At 27.7% G+C, this 27,788-nt stretch overlaps 1 protein-coding gene across 1 annotated transcript in view; it reads right to left on the reverse strand.

Annotated features, from left to right (window-relative positions):
• Window positions 1-3,451: 3,451 nt before the first annotated feature.
• cathD (cathepsin D) overlaps window positions 3,452-27,788 on the reverse strand; it is a 42,233-nt gene continuing 17,896 nt past the window's right edge. Inside the window, exons 3-9 of the mRNA XM_075372124.1 lie at window positions 25,379-25,502; window positions 19,013-19,131; window positions 16,060-16,259; window positions 11,067-11,189; window positions 6,494-6,641; window positions 5,618-5,710; window positions 3,452-3,863 (exon numbers count right to left, since the gene is read on the reverse strand). Of these exons, the coding sequence (XP_075228239.1) occupies window positions 3,693-3,863; window positions 5,618-5,710; window positions 6,494-6,641; window positions 11,067-11,189; window positions 16,060-16,259; window positions 19,013-19,131; window positions 25,379-25,502 (978 nt within the window). The 3' untranslated portion in view covers window positions 3,452-3,692. The remainder of the gene's footprint in view (window positions 3,864-5,617; window positions 5,711-6,493; window positions 6,642-11,066; window positions 11,190-16,059; window positions 16,260-19,012; window positions 19,132-25,378; window positions 25,503-27,788) is intronic.

Consider the following 27,788-nt stretch of genomic DNA (forward strand, 5'->3'; position numbering starts at 1 on the left):
TAGTATATTACATTACAACAATTTTTTTCTCTAAAGAGTAGATAATTTTTTTTCTTGTAAGAAAAAAATTGTACATTATTACATTTCAAAATCTATTTCATGGTTATTACAGCATATCTTATTGAAGATGTAAAACAAAAATTTTAAGAGAATAATTATAAAGTAATTATTCTCAGTAAAGATTTAATAAATAATGGTTAATTCAGTGATATCTGGAAATGAACAGACATAATTTTAATACATACAAATTAATAAACATTGTCAATTCAAAAGGATTTCTCCTGCAGTTAGTATGACAAGCCTTAGACCCACCGGCTTGGTCTAATGGTGAAAGCGCCTTCGCAAATCAGCTGATTTTGAAGTCGAGAGTTCTAAGGTTCAAATCCTAGTAAAGGCAGTTACTTTTATACGGATTTGAATACTAGATCGAGAATAGCGGCGGTGTTCTTTGGTGGCTAGATTTCAATTAAGCACACATCTCAGAAATGGTCAATCTGAGACTGCAGAAGACAGTCTCTGTCTTCTGCTTCACTTCATTTACTGTCTTCTTCACTTCATTTACACTCATACATATTCTCATTCATCCTCTGAAGTAATCCTGATGGTGGTTCCGGAGGCTAAACAGAATAAAAGAAAAAAGTACAACAAGCCTACCCAAAATTTACTGTTCACAACATAGAACTTCATGATTTCAAAACTTTTAAGGCTTTATACAATCAGCCTAAAATACCCCGAATGATATTCAGAAAGAAATACGTAAATCAAGATCTTCTTAAAATGTCAACTACAGGTAAAACAGGAAAAAATTAATAGTCATTTTATTAAAACGAGTTTCGATGATGAAAATTTTATTAAATAAACTTAAAAAGAAATATCCGAAAAGAGTCTGTTGACTTCCCTAAATCATTTGTTGTTTTCTACAACAATTTCAACTCCAAAATATAACGATATAACGTTTCTTTTAGAATGCTTGCCTTCTGAATGCCATGCATTTTACAGAAGTATACGCCATAAACAAAATACTCACGATTTTCCACCTGATGAGGACGAAAACGAAGAAAATTAACTAAAAAGTAACTACACAGTAATTAATAATGATCTTTTTAAATGAATCTATTTTGAATTTCTAGATTATTTTCTTAGAAGTAGAAGTTTTAGTTATTTTTTAACATCTTTTTGGAAATTTTATAATGATTTTTACTTCGTACTGTGATTACGAAAAATCTCAGTTTCCAGATTTCAGCGGAAATATCCATTTTGACCATCCCTGAATATACTGACTAGTTTCGGCGTGACGTCTGTGTACGTATGTATGTATGTATGTATGTATATATGTACGTTCATTTGTATCTCGCATAACTTAAAACCGATTTCCCGTAGGGATGTTGAAATTTTGGATTTAGGACTATTATAACTTCTAGTTGTGCACTTCCTCTTTCGATTGCAATTGACTGAAATAAAACTGAACCAAAACCCAAAAACTTTGATTTTGGTATTTTTCTTAACTGCATAATAAGCCCTCATTGAGAGCTTTTTAACAATATATCATCAGTGGTACTTACTTTCATTGATTCCAGCGTTATAGCCAAATAAAATTTTAATTATAATTAATTAAATATTTGGGTCTTGGAGGAAGACACATTGATTCGGATCAGACTTCATCTCCTTTTTTCTTTTTTAATTTAAATATATTGATTTATTAATTCATTAACGTCTCATTGTAACAAAATGTTGCGATGAATAATAATTCAATAAAAAAAAAAAGAAAAATTATCAGAAGTTTTTAATGAAATAAAATTTTATGTACTTTTCATTTTAAAAAATGTGTAAATGTAATTTAATAAGCGTACAAGAAAGTTATGTGTTGCCCACATCAGCTTTTTTTAAAATTAGTAGTGAGCTAGTCTTAGCTTATCAGAACATTGAAGAGCTAAAAAACAAGACTGACAGAATCACACTTTCTAAAAGCTGTAGAAACAGAGTTGCTCATAATTACAGAACATGGGCTCTTGAAAAGACCTTAACTCACAAATAGAAGGCTGCAACATAATTACTGGCGGGTTTGCTAGGCAACAACATAATAAAGGTGAAGTTGCAGGTTTTGCTAAAAATAACCTTCACTGTAAAATAAACCCACTTCAAAAAATTAAACAGCCTCAAGTCTAAGACCTTTTCTGGTGTAGACAACAGCTTCACAAAGATGACAAAAACTTGCAGATAAGAAATTATCATGCCACTGATAACTAGCATGGTCTGTTAACACAACTAAAAATTTCAAAAGTACCCAAGTACAAAAGTGGCACGGAAAAATGAGAATTTGAAAAACCAAGTATAGACAATATTAATATTTATTTAACAGAAAAATCAAATTTATGAAATTGAAATTGATGAAAATGTGTTACATTTATGTAAAAAAGTTATATATTCATAAAATACTCAGGCATCAATATACAGAAAATCATAAATTACTTATTACAGGGTTTCAAAATAATATAGTGCATGAAAAAGTGGTAAAAGTTACAGCAAATTTCATTTAATAGAAATAATTATGTATAAATTAACAGAAATTAAAATTACAAAGTAATTTAAAACAAATCTAAACCAAAATTTGAGGAATTCTTTAGAGTGATAGATTAACATTTATACTGGGCAAAACCGAAAGACTTAATGTTAAAATGATAATTAAGGTTTGACTATTGATTTACAAAATTTAATCCCAGAAATGGTTGTTCTAAATGGTTATTAAAATAAATAGCAAAGAGAGTTCTATGTAGGATAAATTAAAAGATGAAAGAAAAAAAGGAATAAAGAATTATTTTACAGTTCTAGTATCCCTTAGGGGAAATATTTGATGGTAGTATTATGATGATGAAGAACTGGGGATGAAGCTTTATGGGGATGGTTAATAGATTTTCGGTGGTTTAAATCCAACAAGTCAAGAAAGTAGGCTTCTCCCTTTCTTAAAAGAAAAAGAAACAAAAACATTTCCCTTCTGACAGCAAAAACAATTTATGTGAAAAAAGAAACAAAATAGCTATCACATAAATGTAATTATATTCTAGAATAGAGATTTTTATTATTTAAATTAATTACTAGTTGTTTTAAGAAAAAAGATGTTAAAAGTTGATGAGCTATCATATCTCTTCAGTCACTGCAGCTCACAAGAATTTAAATTGTTACTAGTCAAGTGACTAAATGAAAATATAAGACTTCAAAAAGTTTTTTTATCTTAATATATTTGATCATAAAATATAATTCAATTGTAAAAACATTTAAATTCTAACATTAAAATTCATTATTACAATATATATTGTTATAATTAAAAAATAACTACATAAAATGTCATTTTTCAATACATATAATTAAAAACAGATAAAATTAAATCTCAAAAGCAATACTGAAAACAGAGTGTAATATTGAAAGCAATAATAAAAAGTAAAAGAAAAAAAGATTTAAGCAAAGACAAAAATAATCACAATATTTATTAAGTAACTATTTGTTATTTATTAAAATAACAATAAAGTAAATACAATAGAGCATTTAACTTGTAAAAGAAATTAATTTACTGTAATGTAAATAAAAAAAAATAGTTCAGAAATAATCATTCAGGCACAGGTACAAAAAACATAATTGATTAAGGATGATCATTTACATTATTATTACATATGAGTATTGCTAAAAGTCAATGAAAATTATTTGGTTTTGGTGACTGCAAAACCAACTCTTCGATTCCCAAGATCAAATTCTGTATAATACCTTCCAATAAAAACATCACCCAAAATCCAAAGAGGGCCCATTGGAGCTGGTATGTCAATGCCCATAAATCCGGACAGGCAAATTGTTTTTGATTTTGAAATAGGAACCTAAATGAAATAAGAAAATTGTATAAAACAACAGGTAAAATACTTGAACGTTAATTGTAGTTACAAAATTTGTTAAATACATTAACCTTAAATGATATATCAGCTGTGTAAATTCAGCTTAAATGATATTCATGCAGTAAATAAAGATATTTACTGTATGTATACAAACTTTATTTCAGATAAATTTAAATATTTTTATAAGTTAAGAAAATCAGAATGGAGACAATGGTCTACTGCTTTTAGTCTTTTAGTATTTACAGTCTAAAATCATAGTTCTATCATTGGTGGGGTGGGGGAGTTTTTACTTAGCAGTGTATTATGATTCATTTTAAACATGTATAATTTTAAAATGTAATCCACTAATCAAGGTCGTATAATACAAGTGTGCTTTCACAAAATTTTCATAGCAATTATGCAATTTCTTCATTGGCAATGTTCAAGTGATGCTGATCTATAGCATCACCTATTTTGTTATACTGTAACTTTTAATTTTGTTATATGCAACTTCTGCTTCTAGAAGATGATTCTGTTACTGTGTTAGTATATGCTGAATGTTCAACTAATGTGAATAAAGTAATATCTCTTGCAGTCATGACATAACTTGTATATTCCTGGGTTGCTGTTTTGTTTTTCTATATGTAGCTATTTTGGCTTGTAAATCACATAACCTTCCTTCCTGAAAGTAGGGCTGTGTATATTACACATAACTATGCCAACTGATAAATTATAATGAAGATCTCAACATAATTAAATTTAGTAAAACCTGGTTACAAATTTCTCAGTGAGAAAAGTTATAAACTGGAAAATTCTTGTGTACAAAATATAAAAAATCTGATATTTCTTGACTTAATCAACACCAAATATAATGTTAGGTTTTTTTTATACTTCCATAAGTATTTAAAAGTTAGATTTCTTTTACTGACCTCTAGCAGTACCACCGATAAATGGAGTTAACCAATAAACTTTCTTTTAAATGATTTTTCTTTCACTCATTTACTAAACAAGTTTCTGAGTTTTTATAATGAATATTTTATTTCATAATAATACTTAACTAAATTTACTTGCATTATTATTCATATTTCAGAATATCAATTACTGAAACAATAATTGTTTAAATAAAGCAAGATTATTAACAAAACTTAAAGATAACATTTAAAACAATTCTCTCCCAGAAATACTTGTTCAACCAACTGATCAGACACTGGGCAATCTTACAGTAACCAATGTATTTACAAATGTCTTTTTCACAGTTGCTATTTTTTAAATATTAACTTTTAAGTGGCATTTTTTTGTATCATTAACTTCTAATAGTTGACCAACAGAACTAATTGAAATGAACTCCAGATTACTCACCCAACAAACTATACTCTACAGTAACTAGTTTGTTACAAGAGTCTTTAGTCATCATTATTTTATTCTTACTCTACATAAATCAATTTTCGGTATGCTACTCCCCAAACCATTCCACATGTTATAAAATCATCTGGCTGTAAGGGATGCATTGGTTTATCTTAATGATAATTTACTCTCTTCTCATAACAGTAAATAAAATTATTAAAGCAAAAGCTAAGTTAGGAGCTTCAAACTAAGTGTATAAAAACCAGAAAATCATCTGATTAATCGTTCAAAGAGTCATGTGAATGAACAAATCTGAAAAATACACCTGTAAGTATAAAATCCAAATATTGGGTTACAAAATTATTATATATTCACATTTAAATAAATAACTGGTCTGTTATTTGTTGTAATCATACCTTGAGGATATAATCTTCTCCTTTTAACGGAAACGATACACCAGCAAAAACAAATGAAATCTCAGGAAGTTGAGGAATTAAATCACATCCAACCTGTAAGACATACAATACATAACATCTAATATCTCAAATTAAAATAAAAGTCATCAAATTGGTATCAATCAACATTAATAACACTTTTGAAGATAATAATTACTTCTCATTTCTCAAAAAAAAAAAAAAAATAAATAAATAAATGGCTGTTTGTGATGAAAACCCTTTTCCTTAGGAGTTTAAATTTAAATAAACAGTATTTTAACAAAAAAGGTAAGAAAAATAGATTATGTAAAAGCATTTTAGTATTTTACAAGCATATAATTCCTGTAAATGTTGAATTTAACAAAAAAAGTGCTATCTTCTAAATATTTATCCAAAATTTTTATTCAATTTGGCAATTGTATATATTCTTGAAACAAACTAAAAAACTAACATATGATTGTTTGAAACTATTTTATACATTTTTTTAGCAAGCAGATTCTCTGAGTAAACTTCTGTAATTGTGCAGCCTAAAAATGTTCTCTTAACTGTTAAGATTAATTTTTAATTAATTTGTTTTTCCCAAACTGTATTCAAAAGTCAATAGTTGACTCAAAATTGTTGTTAAGGTAATAGTTACTACTATCTTTTCTGCTAAGATCACTATAGTTTCTATGTTTAGTACTGTTTACTTTTCTTAGCTTCAAGACTAATAAAGTTTAGCAATACTAAACGTAGAACATATTTAACTCTCATTTTAGGAATGAGATTAAATAGAAAAATATGTTATCATAACAGAACTAACAAAAATTTTAACACAAGTTAAAGATGAAACTGAATAAGAAAAATCTTGAAACTGACCACATAATTTCCTCCAACACTAGTAGCACCAATCAATTTGTTGATGCTCTCGACTTCTGATGGTGGACCTGCAATCAAACTGGTGCCAGTATCGGCTATTGCTTCACAACCACTGCTACAAAAGTCATGGCTTCCGTTAACGTTTATCCTAAGGATATAAAAAAACTTTAATACAAATTCTTTAATTATATCAGAAAAATATTCAATATATATTCATTAAAAATGTTAAAAAGGTTCAGAGGTTTCATTTACAGAAGTTGATAAGGCATGTTTATCTCAATATTTTAAAATGTAATGTTAGGAGCAGCATCATGTTTAATAATGATTACATCATGGTAGTCATGAATTTTTACCTTACAATCATCATATCATCCTGTATAAAAGGCACTTTTTATTTAGGGTGTTTTTTCTTTAATTTATTTATTTAGTGACCATGATAGCAATATTGACATATAACAGCCTTCTACTTTCAAATGTTTTAGAGAGAGTAAGTGAACAAAAAGACCTAAATGTGAAAAAAATGTGTAATATTATCCTACAAAAAATACTCTGAAACATTTGCTTATTTTCAAAGAATGGATAACCATCACTCCTCAGTTAACTATTCATGGAATCTGTGAACTTGTTATTCTTTCCAAGGCTGAAATATACTCATTGAAGTCATAATTTTTCAATCAATAATATATATTAAAACATGTTCAAAAGACCTATGAAACTAAAACAAAAATAATGTACCAGGACACAAAAACATTGGAAACAGTTCATTAACATTTTGGAATAACTTCAGAATAAATGACAATCTTACTTCATGTAGAAAATATGTCTGGATGCTTCTTCTTGTGGATGGTAATGGCATTTTCATAAGTGATATGTGTCACAGGTCAGGTCAACCATTCTTGTGTTTGTATAACAAATAACTTATTGTTTTCATGCAAAAATTATATTTGCAGTTTACTAGGAATCTTGAGAACCTGTATAGACTTGTGCACATTTTTTAAAAATCAGTCAGATTATTTATTTCTATCTGTTATCTATAGTAATTAAAATATAGAACAAATATTCTTCACGCTCTAAATTATAGTAAACTGGGGAAGAGCATTTCCCACTTAATATTTTCTGGAACAATAGAAAGTATTGAAATTCTGTTTTTTATTAGTACATATATATAATAACTGAAAACCCAACAATCAAAATACAGAAACAGATAAACAAACTCAACAAACGAACACTACAATCAATTTTGTGAGATCCTGCAGCATCAGTTTGTATATAATCCTATAATCACATCAAACAAATATTAAAAAACTAAAAATTTGAATAAAACTTAAATTAAATTTGTACACCAACTGATGATGTGGGACCCTGCAATTGATTTTGGTGTTAATTTGTTTATCTGTTGCAATGTTTGGTGGTTGGATTTTCAATTAATATTATATTTGGTTACCATAGTGGTCATTATGTTAGCATGTGAACATAATGACCACTGTCATTGCAATTTATATACAAAATTCATTTGAAGTTTCAAAAAAAAAATGTATGTATATTTGATAAAATTTATATTGCTAATATTTTAAACATTTTAGACAAAAAAATTTATTTAAAGAAAGTGATTTTTCAAAGTTTGGTTGGCATTTCATGGAAATTTTGAACTGAATATGAAATTTTACAGTAAATTCAGTGTATCATTTTCTCTAGATTGTACAATTATATTTTAGCACTTGATAATTCTGCACATTTTTAATAATATATAACAATATTAAATCAAATAGGATGGAAAATGTAATTATTCAACAAAAGATAATTATTAAAAAAAAATCTACATCTACTATAGTGAATTCTAAATAATGAAACCAAAGAATATCAAGCATTAGGATAAGGAAATATCTGCTAGATGAAGTACTTACAGTTTAAGGGCTGAGAAAACATCTTATTAGTTCTGGATAATGAAAAACTTTCATTTATGTCATAATTATCATATTGTGCTACATACAGCAAATAAAATTAATATGATAAATTAGTTTACAATTAAGAGAGTTCTACAAATCATCTGAATAGTCCTAGTCATTATTTTCATCATAAAGTGAAATGCCAGGTATAAAATTAAAAACAATTTCACTTTTTTCATACACAGATTTCAATCAGTGATAATTTAAAATCAATGATTTGCTTCTTTGTTGTAATTTAATCTATCAGTAAACAAATACCATTCTTAAAAATTGATATAATTTATTGAGTTTATACCAATGTTTTATGAAATGTATTAATTTAAATGAGTTAAAAATGCTTTAATCTGTACTACATATGAAACTGATGTAAATGTGGTAAAATAAACATATATAAACTGTGAAATGTTACAACATTTACTAATATTACAACAATAACTAGTGCATTAAGCCTTATCATATCTTATACAGATAAAAATAGGCTAGGCAAAAAAAAAAAAAACGTAACGTGATAAAGAAAAGACAAGAGTAAATAAGAATGTGAGAAATATTAGCATAATTCAGGAACAGAAAATGTAATCTTGAATATAGTGTGTTTTTTATAGAAATAAAAATTTAACACAAATTAATTTTACCATCTTCTTTCACTAGTACAGTATCTTCTGTTAGATTATAGACAAGCGGCACTGCATTCTTCATTATGAACATTTGTCCTGCCTTCTTGAAACAAATGACATAATTTTCAAAATTTAACTTCTCATATAACACTTGGTCTATAAATATTGCAAATTTCTTTTAGAATTTCAATACCAGATTTGTTTTTCACTATTAAAAAACGAATTACAGCTTGAATCTCATGCTTTATGCAACTGTTTATTTTAGGATTCATTTAAATTAGGTTATGCCTGAGAACTAACATGAATATGAGTGAACTACTGTTGCCGACAGATGACTACTGGTAAAATAAACATGCTTTCCAAAGTATAAACAAGAAACAAAATTGAAATGGCCATTATTTATAAAAAAAAGATTTTGTACAACTAGATGAAAATTAAAAAAATAATGAACTTATAAACAAGATTATGTTCCTGTTGAGACAGTTTCATAAAAAAACATTTAATATGGGCAAAGAAGCTCTCTGTATCTACGCTAAGTTGACCTATTTGATAATTTTGAAGATTGGACTTGTCCTGTAAATGTTGAGCTGGAAATAAAAGAAGGGTAACAAATAAAGGTTTTAAAGTGCATTTCATTTAAAACTGTTGCTGTAAGTCAAATGCTAAGTGTTGTGTCTAGAAATAAAGAAGTATTATTGTATTCTAAACTATTTTTCCTTTACAGATGTTGATTCCAACTGCCTAAATATGTTAGTATCATTACAACATTTTTTTTCAGCAACAAAACAATTAATTATCAGTTTTCAAGGTTATGGCTTTGCTGATAAAACTAAATTGTGTACATGGACTATTATTATTATTATACTTTGACTATTATTAATGTGTACTTTGGGCATTTTACATAATTTACCTACTTGAAAATAAAAAATTAAAAAACCTAGCTTTTCTAAAAAGAACCTAAATCTTTCAAATATATTACAAAACTTCCCTGTAATATGCGATGATTTTTTTGGGAATCAATCCTGTAGATAGAATACAGATAGAAATAGTTTACTTATTTACCGGGAAAGTATGAATTTATCAAAAACATAATCTAAACACCTTTTTTTAAATCTTTTCCAGTGATGTGATTTTGAGCATGACTACTTGACAGTTATTTTTCATAAGATAATTTTATACTCCATCTTTTTCACATAGATTACAGTTTGGATTTTATTTATAAATAAAAAGTCTGGTTAGGTGAATTTGTGAATTTTTTGCAATTTCCTTCAAACATATATGATCAATAAATTATATAAACTAGAGAAATGAATACTAGTTCATAAATCAAAAAGTAATGAACTGAAGATGAAACGAAATATAGGCATGGAATTATTTTGTCTAACTCTACTTTTGCAAAAAAATTTGTCCTTTTTAACAGATTTCAAAAGGAGGTTATCTATTCGACCCGTATATATTTTTTATGTTTGTTCATACATAAATTTTTTCTTATTAATCTGATTGAAATAAACTTAGTTGCAATTAATGCAGCTGATTTTCATGGTGGTACATGATGGTGAAAACTTTTAGACATAAAAATCAGTTGAAAATTGACAAAAAACTTTTTTTGCCATCTGGCCAGTAGTTAGGGACAGTAGGAATCCTGATATTCTATACGTATACATCAAATTAGATGATGTTATATGGTCTTCTGTAAGGCAGGTAATGTGAGTGTCTGTACAAGATATATTTGATGATTTTAATAAAATTATCAAAAATTGATATAACTCTATATTGATATAACTATATATAATATACAACAGTAGGGGCAGCGAGAATTTTACAATTCTATAAATGTGCGTAACATTATATAGTCCTAATGTTGGTTCCATTCTTTTTTTAATTAATTATTTTTACTATACATCCGAAACAGAACAAAAACACATCTTAAAAAAGATTTATTACATAATTTCAGGGTCTTGCATCACTAAATGTAATTATACAAGAATGGCACACAGTAAAAGCATTACTTACTTATCCATTTTGAACTGCCAGTAAGCTGGTTTATCGACACTGACGTAAGTAAAATTACCCTCATAATAATTTGGATCCGAGCCACCAAATATTATTTCTCCACCAACAGAAGCAGATGCATTCCTGCAAAGAAATAAAAATATGAACAAATTTTTGTTCAACAGCACAGAAATAAATAACAAATAAGGCTGGAAAAGTCGCCTTAAGTAAATTAATGGAGATCAGCATATTTCAAAACACTGTTTAAAAAACGTTTACTACAAATCATACATTAATTTTTAATTTCAAGGAATATAATTTAACATGGGTATTTCAGAAAAAATAGTTTTAATTATTTTTTAGGTACATTTGTTTTGGCATACACAATACTTAACTGAAACCATAATTCTAACAAGTTATACAGATCCTCTATATGATGATTAAAAATTTAATAGATATAACAGAGTTTTTCCCCCCAATTTATAGGTTTTCACCCCAGATTTCTCAAAAACTACAGCAGTTCTTGGACCTACTTTACTTGATTTTTCAGGTCAAAAACCATAAAAAAATCACTAATTTTTCCCCTAAATTAATGTCCTAAAAATTTCAGTATGACCTCATTTCACTGGAATAGCTGAAATTCGAGCGAAATCTTTCACTAACTGTAACTCGCGAACGATGCATTTTAGGACATATGTTTATATGAACTTTTACCATTATTTCCACAAGTAGAATATGTTATGAAAGTCACAGGAGAACTTCATGATACACTCTATATAATGACATCCTGGAAATCAAAGGTGAGTTGGACAAGACTGTGCTTAGTAAATAAACTTGGACCTATAAATGACCCAAGAAAAAAAGAAACATGCTAAAAGAAACATATAAACATGCTATGTAACCTTCTATTTATTAAAAAAAATATCTTGGATTATTCAGTATAGATTACTGTATAATTTAAATTTTGACGGTATTTATGCTGAATTCAGAATAAATAATAATAATCATTTATTTTATATAACTAATACATTATACTTTACAGTCTACATGAAGTCTTTTAACTATTATCTACAAAACAGCATCTGGTCCCTCCAGTTTATTTTGGTATATCTTACATTAGATATTTTTATTTATTTTAGGTTAAAAGTTTGTTAAAAAAAAAAGAAATGTTAATTGCTTGCAATTTCCCCTTATTATTTTATTACTTCTTAATTATCCATTTACATATACAGGCTTTATTTTATCCCACTATTACAACATTTAATTTCCAATTTTTTTCCATTTATTCACCCCAAGCAGTATCCGGACTGCCTTTATATCTCTCAAATTCATGGCTTACTATTCAAGCAGTTTGTTTTTTGTTTGCTTTCATTTGTTGTTCCTATTATGTGATCAACCCAATTCCATTTTCTTGCACATCATCTCCTTGTCGATATCTTGCATTTCCATCATTCTACATATTCAATCTTTTGTTTTCCTGTTCTTTTTTGTTAACCCAATCTTGTTCTCATAATATTTCTTTCGGTATATTCCTCAAGCTGTGGATGACTTGTTCAGGCAGGACACAGGACTTGATTCCACGCTCTGTAACAGGTAGTATAGTAAAATACATAATCTCCTTTCTGATTCCTATCAATTTTTGTTTAAAAAAATGAGTTTTAAATTATTAAAGGATAAGCAAATCAAACTTATTCTTTCAGTTTCATTTTGCAGATCATCATCTAGATAAATAAAACTTTATAAAGGTCATTCTGAAAGTTTAGACTTTTTTAAATGCAATTTTACTCAGATTCTTTAAAGAGAAGCAACAAATAATTAACAATTATTTTCAAGAAACCAAACAGTGGATGGAAGCATGTGAAAGAATGCCCAGTAAAGTGAAAATGGTTCCATCTGAAGGAAAGGTCATGGCTACATTTTTTTTGAGATTCTCGTAGTGTGGTACTCATAGATACCTGTTTAACTGTGGCACCTGCCTCTAGTTCTTTTGTTATTCTTCTAGTTATTAAATTCATTCATAGAATATCATTGAGAGTATGCAAAACCAAACATAATTTTTCAATTCTATCAGAACACCTTTTTTAAATAAAATAAAATTATTTAAAAATAATAATAAAATAAAAATAATAATTTATTATTAAATAAAATTTAGCATACAGATACAAGTATGAAATTTTCTTATCACAAAGACATTTATCAAATAAAACTTGCATGTATGGCTTATCACTTCTCTTGCTATTTTATTCCTTTGCCTCTTAAAGCTCTATATACAATTTTTTTTATCAGATTTCAGATTGTTTATAGTAATAGAATATTTTCTCTTAAGGTCACTTGCAATCATTTTCATTGTTATCCCACTCTTTATATTGCTGTTGAATTTTATTTTCACTACAATACAGAGCTATAAAATTTTACAATAGTATCTAATATTTGTTTTTATCATTCCCTTTTCTTCCTTTCAATCCTAGGATTGTACTTGTACACCTATTAGTTGTTGCTTCAAACAATCTTTAATTTCATGTATTTTAATTATTTTCTTATCACTTGAACACCATTTTAATTCTTTCTAATAATTTTTAAAGCCTCAGCAAATTCAATTTTCTTCCTTTCCACTTAATTTCCATTACTTTATTAATCTTTTTATTTCTTTAGTTATTTTATTTTATCCTAGAACTTGTTTGGTTTTTCTCAGATACCCTCTTTATATAATTCTTTTGGCAATGCCATTCATATCATCACTTATGTTTGCCATTTTCACTTCCAAGTTACTCTTTACAGCTTCACTACATTTAGCTGATTATATCAATTTGCATCTGTAAGGACACCATCCTTATCATATTTATATTCTCTTTCCCCTAGTACACTAACTACCATTTTCTACATATAAATCGCTTATTACTTCCTTTCTATTCACTAACACAAAGTCAATTTTGTTTTATTTCTCCTTTATAGCTTTTCCACGTCCATTTATTTTCTAACTTCTTTTGAAAAACGTATTCATAATATACATGTTTATGGCCTTGAACAAATTCCACCAATAATCTTCCTCTTTCATTCTTATTGAAAGTTTAACATCCTTTCACCTTCATTTTTGTCAATTTTAATATCCAATGACCCATTATAATTGTTTATCTGCAGCCAACTGTTGATTCATTCACCTATGGCCAATTGTATATTTTCATTAAATTCTTGTAATCCCTATCAACTGATGACAAAATTAGTGCATACACTTGTATAATTTTCACTCTCTGATTTTGATCCTTCCTCCACCTACAAACCACTTTGCTAACTATATATGAAAGGATTTCAAACTCAAAACATGACCTTTAAAACTAATTAAAAATCCTGTACTACAACTTTACTAATCGCTATAATAAAATAAAATTCAATTTCTAAACATCATATTATCTTTCACTCTCTCTTCTTACTTCTTTTAATCGTATATATCTGTTTAAAATTTTTCATTTACATAACAAATTTTACTAATTTATTATATATTCTCTGAACATTATACAGTTGTTGCTTATACAAAGGGCACTAAGAAAGTTTTGCAATTTGACTTAATTTTTCACACTTCTCCATCCTTTGAAACCAATCTTCAAAGAAACCCTGCAGTGTTTCATTAGAGATATGGCTATACTCATCGTCCCAAACCCTTAAGAGAACATCATCATTTGTAAAATGTCTTCCTTTTTCTTTACCTTGAGAAACAGCATTAAGTCACACAGAACAAGATCAAGACCATAGGAAGGGTGTTTTAAGTTTTACTCCAGTGTTGGGCAAATACTAGGAGTAAACTTTGTAACAGAGCGCTGGAGCATTATCGTGGTAAAGAAATCATGTGTTCATCCGTGAGTTTTGGCACAAATTCTTGAAAGCTTCGACAACTTTAGGCAGCCATTCCTTGGTATAGTACTTATTAGTAGCTGTTTCAAGTTTCCAACACAACTCACTCTAAAATTCCTCTCACACTAAAAAATATGGCCACGATTCTCTTCTTCACTGATCTGGATTTTTGAACAGCCATGGGGGTTTCCTCATCTTCTAACACCCACTTTGTTCTGAGCCTCAGTTGGGATAACAAAATACTGTTTACATAGGGGAAAATTTCCCATTTCAAAACTCTTTAAGTATTTCAAGGCACAATGAAACATGATCAGATGGCATTTTCATACTGCAGCAATACCTCTCTCAGTCATAGATGAAGACAGTAGTTGATTTGATGTTGGAGCATCCTTAATGGCAAAATTTCCTCTTTCATACTCTCAGAACTACCTGGATATTGTTATGTGTTGAGAACAATCCTCTTTAAGTACAGGAGTCATCTCTGTAAACACTGATCAACATTTAACTAACATGCAAAATAGTAACGCAAAATTGATATTGTTTTTGGCCATGACATCACTACCTTTTTTACTAACACACCTAAAAAGCAAATGACAATTAGTGGCTACAATGTAAATTGGGACCTTTCTAAACATGCACTAACTTGTAACCACCTGTGATCCGTTTCATTATACTGCACAACTTTCCTAGTGCCCTTTGTATGTATTAGATAGTATGTTTATTAAATGTTCTAAATTTAACTGAATGCCGTTTCCTCTTATGATATGCCTCTTAGGTACTTGCTTTTGATTTGTATTGGTTCATTAATGCCTGATGAAGATATTTATTGGTTTATTTTTGAGTCAGTAGTGAACAGTAACCTGAAATTTAATATCTATGAATACACTGACCTTTCAATACCTCCTTCAACTTTGGAAACAATCAGAAGTCTGATAGCACCAAATCACGGCTATAGAGAAGTTGTGATACAACCATGAATTTCAGACTTGTAATTACAAGGAATCAATCCTCATATATGTGTACATACCCCCACACCATTAATTCATTTATCAATTGTTCATTTCAGTTCATCAAAGAGTGCAACAAAATAAAATAGTGGTCAAACTACAAAAACTATCCATAAAATTACATTTAAGTATGCTAAAAACAGTAATTACATGAGACTTACCTATTCAAATAGAATGAGAAAACAGAATTTTCCACTAACTTTTGATCAATCATATTGTAAAAAGGTGGTGTAACTTTATCCTGTGATATTGTACTGAATGCTAAACCCAAAATGCCATCAAATTTTGCAACTACAAATGTCATACCTGGCTCTTTAACTGCCTCAGCAAAAGTCTGATTTTTTATAGCTAAACCACCAATCTGTTTACAAACATTATTATAATTTTTAATCACAATATGAAACAAAGGATGACAACAGAAATAGAAAAAGAATGCATTTGTTAATAGAAGCTGAGAGATCACTTACTGAAAAGAAAGATTAATTAACCATAACCAGTACATCTCTTATTAACAAACAATTATTTTGGTCTTAGCAGTAAAGTTAGGTAATTATATAGAGTTCAACTCTCTCCATCGGTGAATGTACAGATGAACAATGGCTGTAGGATACCAAATACTTCACATTAGAGATCAGGTTTCTTTCTGTAAATGCTTTCATTAAATAAATAAATCTTTATTATGATCAAAACATAATAATACATTATATAGATCTCATCAATTAAGGTAAATTTTAATTTAAAAACAAATTATAAGATGAAACATAATGTGTTTAAAGTTCATATTAATTATTTGAAAACAAACAGATATAATAATGTTATGGTAAATGCATTAAATATAAAAAATTACTACAAAATAATTGTTTCCACTTAATTATTGTTTACTCAATGATGCTACACAAATAAATTAATCTGTAAAATCTTACAAAGACCAGCACATTTACTTTGGGTAGTACAGATATATTATAGTCATTCTTCAAAAGCATTCAAATGTTGCATATCAAATGTATATAAAACAACTGTCAGATCCTCAATAAAGTATCTAAATAACAGAGATACAAAAACTAATATGTCAGTCATGCAATAAATTGGTTTTATAGAACTTAGATTTACACCAGCCTTACATTTATAACAATTTTAATAATGCTATCCACCAACAAGTAAACAAATTCTTATGGCTTATTATTTCTAAAAAGAGCTTTTGTTTTGAAGTCCATGAAGCCCATGGAAGTTTCCTTAAAACCCATATTTTTAGCAGATTTAAGATCTGGGAGAAAAACACAGTCAGATGACTGCTAAATGATTTGATCATCAAAAACTTGTGAGGAGTTCTATTGACTGCATAGGTAAACCTGGAAAATTGAAAAAAATTTCTGGATTGGGTTGTATGCAGTTAGCCCTATTTAAACATAGATATACAAGGAATTTATTTCAGCATTAAATATGTTTTTTAGTTTTCTTAAGTAAATATTAATAACTATCATTCACTAAACATCAAGTTCTCACCAGATCATTTAAATTTCTCAACCAACATATATATATATATATATATATATATATATATATATACATACTATGTCCATGTGAAAGTGTGTCTGGAAAGCTTGAAGAAAACTGCTCTTTTACTATCTGTGAATACTTACAAAGTTTATGAAATATGTATTTTACTAGATATATACAGAACCTAACACAGGAGTAATGAAAATCAACATTGTGAATTCGATGTCTCATGTTGCACTGAATTCTTGTTGGTTCACTAATTCAAAGAGGTATTCTTTCTTTGTACAAAGAAATTTAATAAACAGTTTTTTACAACGATGTAGGTGCTAAATAAGAAAGTAACTGCTTTTTTGATGATTTTGAATACCTACAACATCTCGGTTCAAGGAGTAACATTTTGGAAACTAAAGGGTGCGAAATAAATTTCCATAAATCATGGAAACAAAAAAGGCTGGTTGAATTCAGCACATGATGCTGGAATTTTTCAGTGGCTACTTATTACAAAAAAAGTAAGCAATTTCACTGACTCAGGTATAAAGTTGATTTTTGAACGTACTATAGGCAAGAACAAACTTGCCTATAGTACGTTAAAAAATCAAAGGATGATATACTTTAAATGGAGAAGCTTGGTGAGTGTGGAGTTCAATAAATCAGAATTTTAGAAACAAATTATATCATAATTTGTTATAGTATGTAAATCATACATTTGTTGTGTTATGAACATTTTCTCTGCTGCTAAATTTGTAAATCTGAGGGGCAATTTCATTCTTGTCTGACTGTACATTGTTTATCATATTTCAGCAATCATCTGGTAATGAATCAGACAGTCAAAAATCCAAAAAAATGTGCATAAGTTTTGTTAAAAATAATAACAAAAATAATAACTGCTTCATTTTTTGAAAATTCTGATAAAGTCAAAAGGTGAAACTCAGCTAAAGTACAAAATAAACATATTCAGAATATGTCTTACAGGCTTCTTATGAGTCAGTGATTGCTAGGCAAGTGTGTACGGTTGTGTAAGATATGTGGAACGACTGCAACTGGATTTTGGTTTTCAGGTCAGAACTATACATCCAGGTCTTATCAATAGGAATTATGACATTCTGTAACTTCTTGCATAACATCACAGTCCTTTTCTGTGAAATGACTCAGAAAGCAGCTTACAGAAAATTTTTTTTGTGAACAATCAAGAACCAAAATTGTCTATTAAAATAACCAAATAGAACTAACAATGAACTGAAAATGTCCAGCAATTTCTTACAAAATTAGCCAGCATATTCAAATTTTACATAAAATCTGATGAAATAATATTGTTTTATTTATAAGTGTGTCATATAATGCACCCTTATCAAGATGCATGACGTGAAAATATTAAGTTACACAACATACACAGTAAAATTTGGAAGAAGAAATCACATGTTAGGTAAAGCCTACTTCCACAAAGTTGCTTTCAACCATTAACAAAAAAAAACCAGTAAAAATTAACTAATTAAAAATTATGATTATGAGCTAATATTGATAAAAAAATAAGTTTCTGTTGTAATTTAATTAGTATATAGATGTCTGTTGTTTTTTATACTTACTCAGTTTTAATAGGTAGAAAATAGTTTTACTCACAGTAACTGTATCAGTTGATAAGAATCCAGTGAGGCTTCCCGTTCCATAATGAATTTCAAATGATTTACCATTCTTTTGATATGTTTTAGATTTACTGCTATCGTATTTGTGATGAGTCACTAAAAATTTCAGAAAGAACATTCAATAATCAGTTTTAGTTATATCTTCATTTAAAATTCAGTTAAATTTAATATTTAAAAAAATATAAGGTTTAACTGAATTTATTTTTCACTAATGTTCATTACTGTGTCTAATGTATGAAAGTATTTTAACAAATTCTAAAATTGTGATAAGAATAAAACATTTTTAATGAAATAATTTAATATTAAAAAAAATAAAATTTATAAATCAACATTGTTTAATGATAGAATGATTAATATATAGGATTTATTAAATGTTATTTAATAAATCTGCTTTTACAATTTTATTTCACAATTCATCCACATATTATGATTTATTAACTTGGGTCGAATAATATGCTGCCTTGGTTCAATACTTCGGTTAGGTTTAATTATTCTAAATATTTATTATTCGCTTGTTCAATCAAATAAATAGGTCTTTATTTCATTTATAATATAAATTATTTTTATTATCCTTTTAACAGTAATTCATATATATATTAATTACAAATTACATATATACACGTTTGTAACAAACACAAATAGAGTCTTTGGAGGATGGAACTAGGCTGACTAAAAATAGGACATTAGACCAATCCAATTAATAAGCGACAAAAAAAGTGAGAATTTATAAAGAGTAAGAAAAAAGTGAAAATTTTTACTTGAAAATTTAAAGTTCCTCCTTTAAATAAAATTTAAAGTTCCTCCTTTTAATAAAATTTAAAGTCCTTCTTTTTAATAAAAAAAAGAACAAATTAAACTGAGTCTTAACAACTTCATGCTTTTTCTGCAACCATAAAATATAAAAACCAGAGATGGTAAATTTGGAGATTTAGTTGTCATACTACTAATTTGATCAATGATTGTTATTTTGATCCATTTCTGGAGAAAATAGAATAATAAAATATTCACGTTTTTGTAAAACTGAGCAAATGGATTGTCACAAAAATTTATATTTGAATTAAAATATTCCAATAAATAAATATAATATTAACATATTATTAATAAAAAAAAAAAAAAAAAAAAAAAAAAATATATATATAATTAATGAATAAAATATTTAAGTTTAAAAATTACAAACAATTAGCAGGTTTAAGTTTCTTGTTAAGAGAAAAGATACAATAATTTTAGAATTTTCAACTCAGCTCAAACATTTATTTTTTGAATACCCACCTAGTCTAGTTTATAAGGCCAATAATGCCATATGCAGTTCACAGTTCCATCTACCATAAAAGCTGCCAAATTACAAAAAATTGTCAAATTCAAAATATCAAAACTTCAAATTAGAAGATTTGATTTGATTAAAATAATCTTGTCAATTCCTATTTATCTGCACTCTGATGGTTTAATTTTTTCAAGTATATGTATAATAAAAGTTCTTATAGCTGGCAGATTTTCAGTTGAAAATATTTTCTGAATAGTAGAATATTATTTACTTCAGTAGCCTTATTATTAACACATATACAGCAAAATTCATGTATAATTTTTTTATTTATTCATTCATAAATAGTAACAACCGGCTGACATCTAATAACAGTTATTTATAGCTGATAATGAATTCCATTAATGATAATATTCAACGATACATGCATTAAAAGTAAATAAAATTAGTTTTAATAAACTACAAGTACAATTTTTATTTTGATGCTGTATACAGTACTGTAAAATGCATTTAAAATATGGAATAATACAAACTTCCAAGTAAAACCATATAATACTGTTTTTATTTCAACTATCATTTTGAAAATCACTATGTAAATAAAATCTCTCTCTTACTGCAGCAGTAAAATTCACTTTTTACTAATCTATCAAGCTCTAAGATGTATACTTAGAGCTTTGTTACATTCTTTTCATATAAATGTAAAGAATGTAACATGATTGTTTTAATCATGGATTTTATAAAAACCAAACAAATGTCCGATAAGTGAAAATTTCTTCTGAAAGTTGAATAAAGCACGTTAACTAAATTTCTTGATTGAAGTAACACAGCTACTTGAAGCGCATTACCACTTCATATGCATCTGTAGTCTTAGTTCAAGGAACTTTCTCTTGAATTATTTCATCATCTGATAAGTCAGTGATATCACCTTTTGGCTCAACTTTGATTAGAATTTTCTCTTATCACAAATAACAATTTAACTTCTCAATTTCACTTTGAGAGATCTTACATTGGGTTTGAAGGATTTGTAACTTATTACACAATTACATAAGCACATTTATTTAAATAATCATTAAACATACTCCATTCATTCAATGCTTTCTTTTTATTACTATATAGCTTTCTTTCTATTTTCACCGAACATTTCCTTCAATTAGAAATCAAGGCTACTTAAAATACAAAACTGTTAAAATTATTTGCTGGTTACAGGATACTTTGTTACCAGAAATTTTATTATATTTATAACATTACACAGCTACTTAAGAAACAGAAGAATTTGCAAACTAATCATTAAATGATAGTACAGTAGTTCAATACTTAAGGAGACAAATGACTGTAGTAAAATTATTATTATTCAATAACAATGACAGATATGCTACTTTTTAACATAATTCCTGGCTATATTTAGATACCTGTCCAATCTTTCTGTGAGCTTTCTTATCCCAGTAGGAATCTTGGTATCTAAGCCACATTCTTGACCTGCGCATTGTTGCTGAACTCTGCGTTATATAATAAAACTCTTCGAGGGCCAAAAAAAAAATCTGATGGTGCGAGATCAGAACTATAAGGAGGATGTAGCATAACCACCAGACCTGACTACTGAATAACTTCCCGCACCTTTTGAGTGATATGGGGCTGGGAATTATAATGCAAAATAATTACACCTTTTGAGAGAGAACCAGGACATCTCACTTTAAGAGTTTCATTTTATTTCCTAACAAGTAATATATTGCTTGATTGTATGTTGTTCTTCCAGATAATTACAATAAATTGGCTTTTACAGTCCCAAAACACTCAGTTCATCCCAAAACATACATTTAGCATCACTGTACTAGCTGAAGCACAGGTTTTGAATTTTTTCCTAGGTGGCGAACCTCAGCTCTTTCCATTTCATACTTTACATTTAGATTCTGGTTCAAAATGATAAATCCAAATTTCATCACTAGTTATTATGCGATCTAAAACACTATTACCTTCTGTTAAAAAATGTTGTTTAAGTTCCGTACAAATGTGAATTTGGGTGTCTATGATTTTGAGTCTCCCATCCCAGAACACACCTTGCAGTAATTCGGCTTAACACAGACAATGGAAAGGAGTGCTGATATTTACACTACAAATTTCAGCAATTTCCAAAATTTTTATGTGTCTGTCCTTACGAATGTGAGCACAAACGATTTTGCAAAGTGTTTAAAAATTCCACTAGTTTTCTGCTACAATGAAAATTAGTGATATTTGTTCTGCTCAATTTAAACTATTCAATCCTTTTATAAAAAGTTGCACAATCGATACATTTTTTACATCTGCAATTTTACACATTTAGAAAATAAAAAAAGGTACACATTTCAAGCAAAGTTGACATTTAAAAATTAACAAACAATATTATAACAATGGAAATTCTATTCAAAAAGCTCATATTTTCTGTAAAAGGAGTGCCAACTTAAAACATTAGACAGTGTCAATTTATTTTATTAAATAGTTTTCTGTTCTTGCTATGTTTCTTCAATTACTGAACAACCCTTTTATACAACTAATTTGACACTATCAACAATATTTAAACTTCCAGAGTGTGATAATTTTTAAATACATCTTTTTCTTCAAATTCAGTTTCGTTTTTTAACTGCATTTAACATTGGTTTGATGTTCATAGTTGCATAAAAATAAATACAATTTAATCACATGCAGCGATAGCAATGATATTAACAAATATATGATAGATTTAAAATAAATATTTCAAATACTTTCACATAGAAAATAAGAATAATGAACTTAAGGTAATGATCGAAGTTCAACCTTTCATCATAAATCAACGAACATATATCTTAATACCTCACTTAGTGAAAAACATAATTTTCAAATTTTCTTTTTTATAATTTTATGTTACTGATGCCAACAGAATTTCCTACCTAGAATACATTCATTGATGATATATAATAGTGAGAAAAAAAAAAGTAAATCTTTGAAATTAGTGTTTTGACAAGTTATACCATTGCAACAAATAATATACAACATTTAAGATAACGCCATAAATTAAAAGTCTATTAATCTATCTGGTGTTTACAATGTACTTCATATGTTTACCAGTTGTGTATACTTTATGCTTATCAAACACTTCATATTTAACTCCACCAATGCCCTCATAACACACAATATTTAAGCACAACCTTATTTTTCCACTACTTACATCATCATCAATAGTAACATATATATATATATATATATATATATATATATATATATATATATATATATCATGACAGATACTATTTAGTTAATGCTATTTATATCTGACTGCTCAGAATTTGTTTTTATTTTTTAAACTAAGAATCCTAGTCCACATAGACGATTTTAGGCAGATTTCTACCTACCTGGTGAAATCTACCTCCACCTTCCAGTGTGCCTAAAGGGATTTTTTTAATTCAGAAGTTTATTTTATAACCTAACAAAAATCAAAAAAATAGATTAAATACAGATAAAGTTATTTTTTTTATAATCTTTAACTTAAAAATAATGTGTATTGAAATCAGTTATTTTCATAATCGACTCATTTAGTTTACTATTTTTAAAATACCGTTATATGTAATAGGAAATATCAATATTCAAATATAAAAACTACTTTTTATAAAAATTATGTACAATAATAATACTAAAAATATATTAAAAAAATGAAAAGACTGTGATATTTTATTTAACTTAAAAGTAATGAATTCTCAAGCTACTTGCACATAAAACAAGTAAATTTTAGGTAATTCCACATGAAAAAATTACTTGATTAAAATAAACAACCTCTTGCCATTAAAAGAAAATAATAACTTATATTATGCAGTAGCTGCTCAAGACTGGGAACAAAAATTTCAAACATAGGAATGAAAGTCAAACATAGGCAAGTGAAGTAAAAAAAAAAAGTGAAATTGTTATTATTTGTATTAATATAAATGAAATATGCTTTTCCACCATAATCCCCTCCAAATTCTATACATGAAGTCCATATTTTAAGAAGCTTTTGAATTCATTTATTTGATAACAATCAAAATTACGTCAAAAACTATTAATCTGCCTAGCATTTATTATTAACATGTAACCACAATTTTTTGACAACAATGAGTAGTACCCAATTTAAAATCAAAACATAAAACTATGGTTGCCAACCTAATTTTTCAAAGGTTTCAATTTATTGCATTAAAAAAGGGTATTTTCAATTATTACACATTCATAACACTTCTCTGTTAAGTTTTGTTTTTAATAATAAAAATTTACTTTTTTTTGTTTCTCATACACTTTATTATATTAATTTTCTCAAAATTAAATCCTCTCTAAGTTTTGATAATAAAATTGATGCATTTATTAGTAATTTAAAAAAAGTTATTGCACTTCAAAACTAGAAAAAAAGTGTTTTCATCACCAAATTTTTCTATTTTACATGAAAACTACGGGATATATGGTTTTGGGACCCGTTTTATTCGATTTTTCAGGCCAAAAAGCATAAGCGGTATCATTAAGTTTACTCCTTATATGTATATTTTATTTATTTATTTCTAATTTGTATTTTGCAATACGTTCAAATAGTGAACAATATGTAACCCCTCTCCCTATAGCCCAATGAGATGAGGCTGATATGCATAACATGTAAGTGAGGTGTAATCTTGTACAGACTCCGACTGATCATTCATGAAATTAATTGAACCCCCACCAATAAAATACACTGGTATCCACTGGCTAGCATTCAAATCGATATAAAAGTAAATAATTTTACTACGATTTGAACTCCAGAACCTTTGACTTTATAAATCAGCTGTTAAACAAGTGATCTGTGATGAGTTTACCACTAGGTCCAGCCTGATGGGCACCTCTTATATAATGTCTTAAAAATTTCATATGACCTCATTTCACAGGTGGGAGGGGAACTGAATCAGGGCATAATTTTTCGCTAACTGTAACTTGATAACAAAGCATTTCAGACGTATGTTGCATGAACTTTTTTCTTATTTCAAGCTCTAGAATCAGTTTCCAAATTATTTCCCTATCTTCCAGAATCACCTGTATTTAGTAACAGAAAACTACACATACTGAATAATTGTAATCTCTACTTACAACAAGCAATATTGAAATAGCTGCACTTCTTTGATGGTATCCAAAGGTTTGATGATCCAGTATCAAAAATAACACTAAATTCTTGAGGTGGTGAACCAATGGAGATGGGGCCATAGTACTGAGCCTATGTTAAAAAGCAAAAACTCATTAAAAAATTGCATAGAAGATACATTAGTATGTTTACTAGGATGTCACTATTATTGCATATCATTATATAAATGTAACAAGAGTTCAAATAATTCTATGTAAAAAAAAAAGATAAACCAGCATTACATTTTTACATTAGAAATTTTGCATCTAAAATTTTATCTAGGTGGCACTGACTAATTCCTTTAATTGCTCTTTTGTTGTTATACCCATTTTGTTGTTTGTAGAATGTCTGAATGAAAATCAATCTGGGAAGTACTTACTACAATTCCAAATATAAGACAAACTTTGAAAATACATAAACGACTCGATGATGAATACAGTGATAATGTAATTTCCTGAAAACAAACTATGTGATACAGTTGTTAAATACAGGGAGACAATCTTTGCTTGACAATGATAATCCCTTGAGAAGATTTCAAACTCTTAAGCATAATGATAACAACTGTATCAAATTATTTTTGCACGGAACTGTTAAAAAAATTGCAATTGTACCCAATTTAGTGAACAATTATAAATTGTTGAAACTCTAATAGTCAACATAAAATGTCAACCTGATCTATATCTGATGAACATACTGAATACATGACCTTGAATCTGCTATGTTATCAAAAAGAGATCCTTCTTCACAGTATCATCAATGTAAAATGAATTATGTCTATAACCTAGAAATATGACTTTCTCAATGACATAAAAAAACTGATTACTTCAAGACAATGAACAATTTTAAAAATGCTGATAGAAAAAATTTAGCAACAGCAAGTGTGCTGCATACGGCCATTTATGAAAACAAGACAGAGTTGTATGAAATAATTTGATAATTATTGTATTGAAATTTTGCATTAATTAAAAGATACTAAAAGCAGAACACCAAAACAAAGCTATATAATGTCCTGTACCTTGGAGGAATTTAAATAATTCAAAGAATGCTCTTTGTAAAATTAAATAAAATAATTGACTTAGAGTTTAATGCAAAATTTTTTGTTTGCATAATAACAACCTTTCTGATAGTTTGCTTATGAAAAAAGATCCTGTAACTATGTCTTACAATATATTTGCACCTACAACTTAAAGATGAAAAACTGATAGAACTGGAAAATAAAGCCACGACATATATACTTTATTTCTTCTATTAAAACAAAAGCTTTATTGGACCAACTAACATACAAACAAGTAAAAAAATCTAGCAAAACATTTAACACAATTGTACAAATTTAATAACTACTTGTAATTTCCTCCCATCTTTACATCATATCTAGTAAATAGCATACATCTGTGCAACAGATATAGTACAGATGCTATTACAGATGTAATAGCATTACATCTATTTCATAATTAATGTTCTGCAAAAAATAATTTTGTTACAATACAAAGTGATAACAGAATGATAACCCATGATTAAAAATAATTTTCAATAACTTCATAAATGATTGGAAAAAAGAATACACTGCTTTAATATTAATTGTTAGTCATTTATATAAGGTGATAACCTTATATAAATGACTAACTTAATGATTATATTAATGATTAACTTGACCTAAGTGTATGAAAACTGACTGAAAGAGAATAAAATACTGAAAAACAGAACTATGAAAATTGAAATAATGGACATAATTTTTGTAAAAAAACATAATAAAAGTTTTATCTTATTTTTTATAAATTAGAAATAATATTTTAGAAAATTTCCAAATTATTTGAAGTAAAAAATATAAGGAAAAAACAAAACACCACCGAGTAAGGGCATTAATGAAACCAGATTTTTGGGGTTTTTAGAGTCAGTTTTTACCAGTCAGCTAAGGAGTTTAGAGTATCTTTTTGTGCTGGTAGTTCCCTCATCTTTTTATTTTTCTTCTTTCCTTTTCCTGTATCCCAAGATATTTTCTCAGTTCCTATAATGTTTCATCTGTAAGAATTAGTCACCAATAACCAGTGGAGAAAAATTATTTCGTAAAGCTTGATGAGATGTTACCATTTCTGTAAGGGGGGTTATCCAAAAAAGAAATTTAATTACAAAGAATGATTTGGTAAAGTTGAGCCTCCAGCTTTTATAAACATTCAAAATTTTCTTTGGGGAAGAACATGTGCATAATTGAAGCGCTGATGCATCTAAATGTGTAATTTAATCCAAAAACGTTACTGCTACTGCATTTATATTAAAATGAAAATATAATAATGAAATTTTCTGTTAAAATTATTTAAGATCAATTTATTTAAAAATACATTTTCAAATAAATGAACATTTAAAAAATGAGACAGTCTCATT

This window comes from Lycorma delicatula, chromosome 7 (genome assembly GCF_047948215.1).
Source record: "Lycorma delicatula isolate Av1 chromosome 7, ASM4794821v1, whole genome shotgun sequence".
Lineage (NCBI taxonomy): Eukaryota > Metazoa > Arthropoda > Insecta > Hemiptera > Fulgoridae > Lycorma > Lycorma delicatula.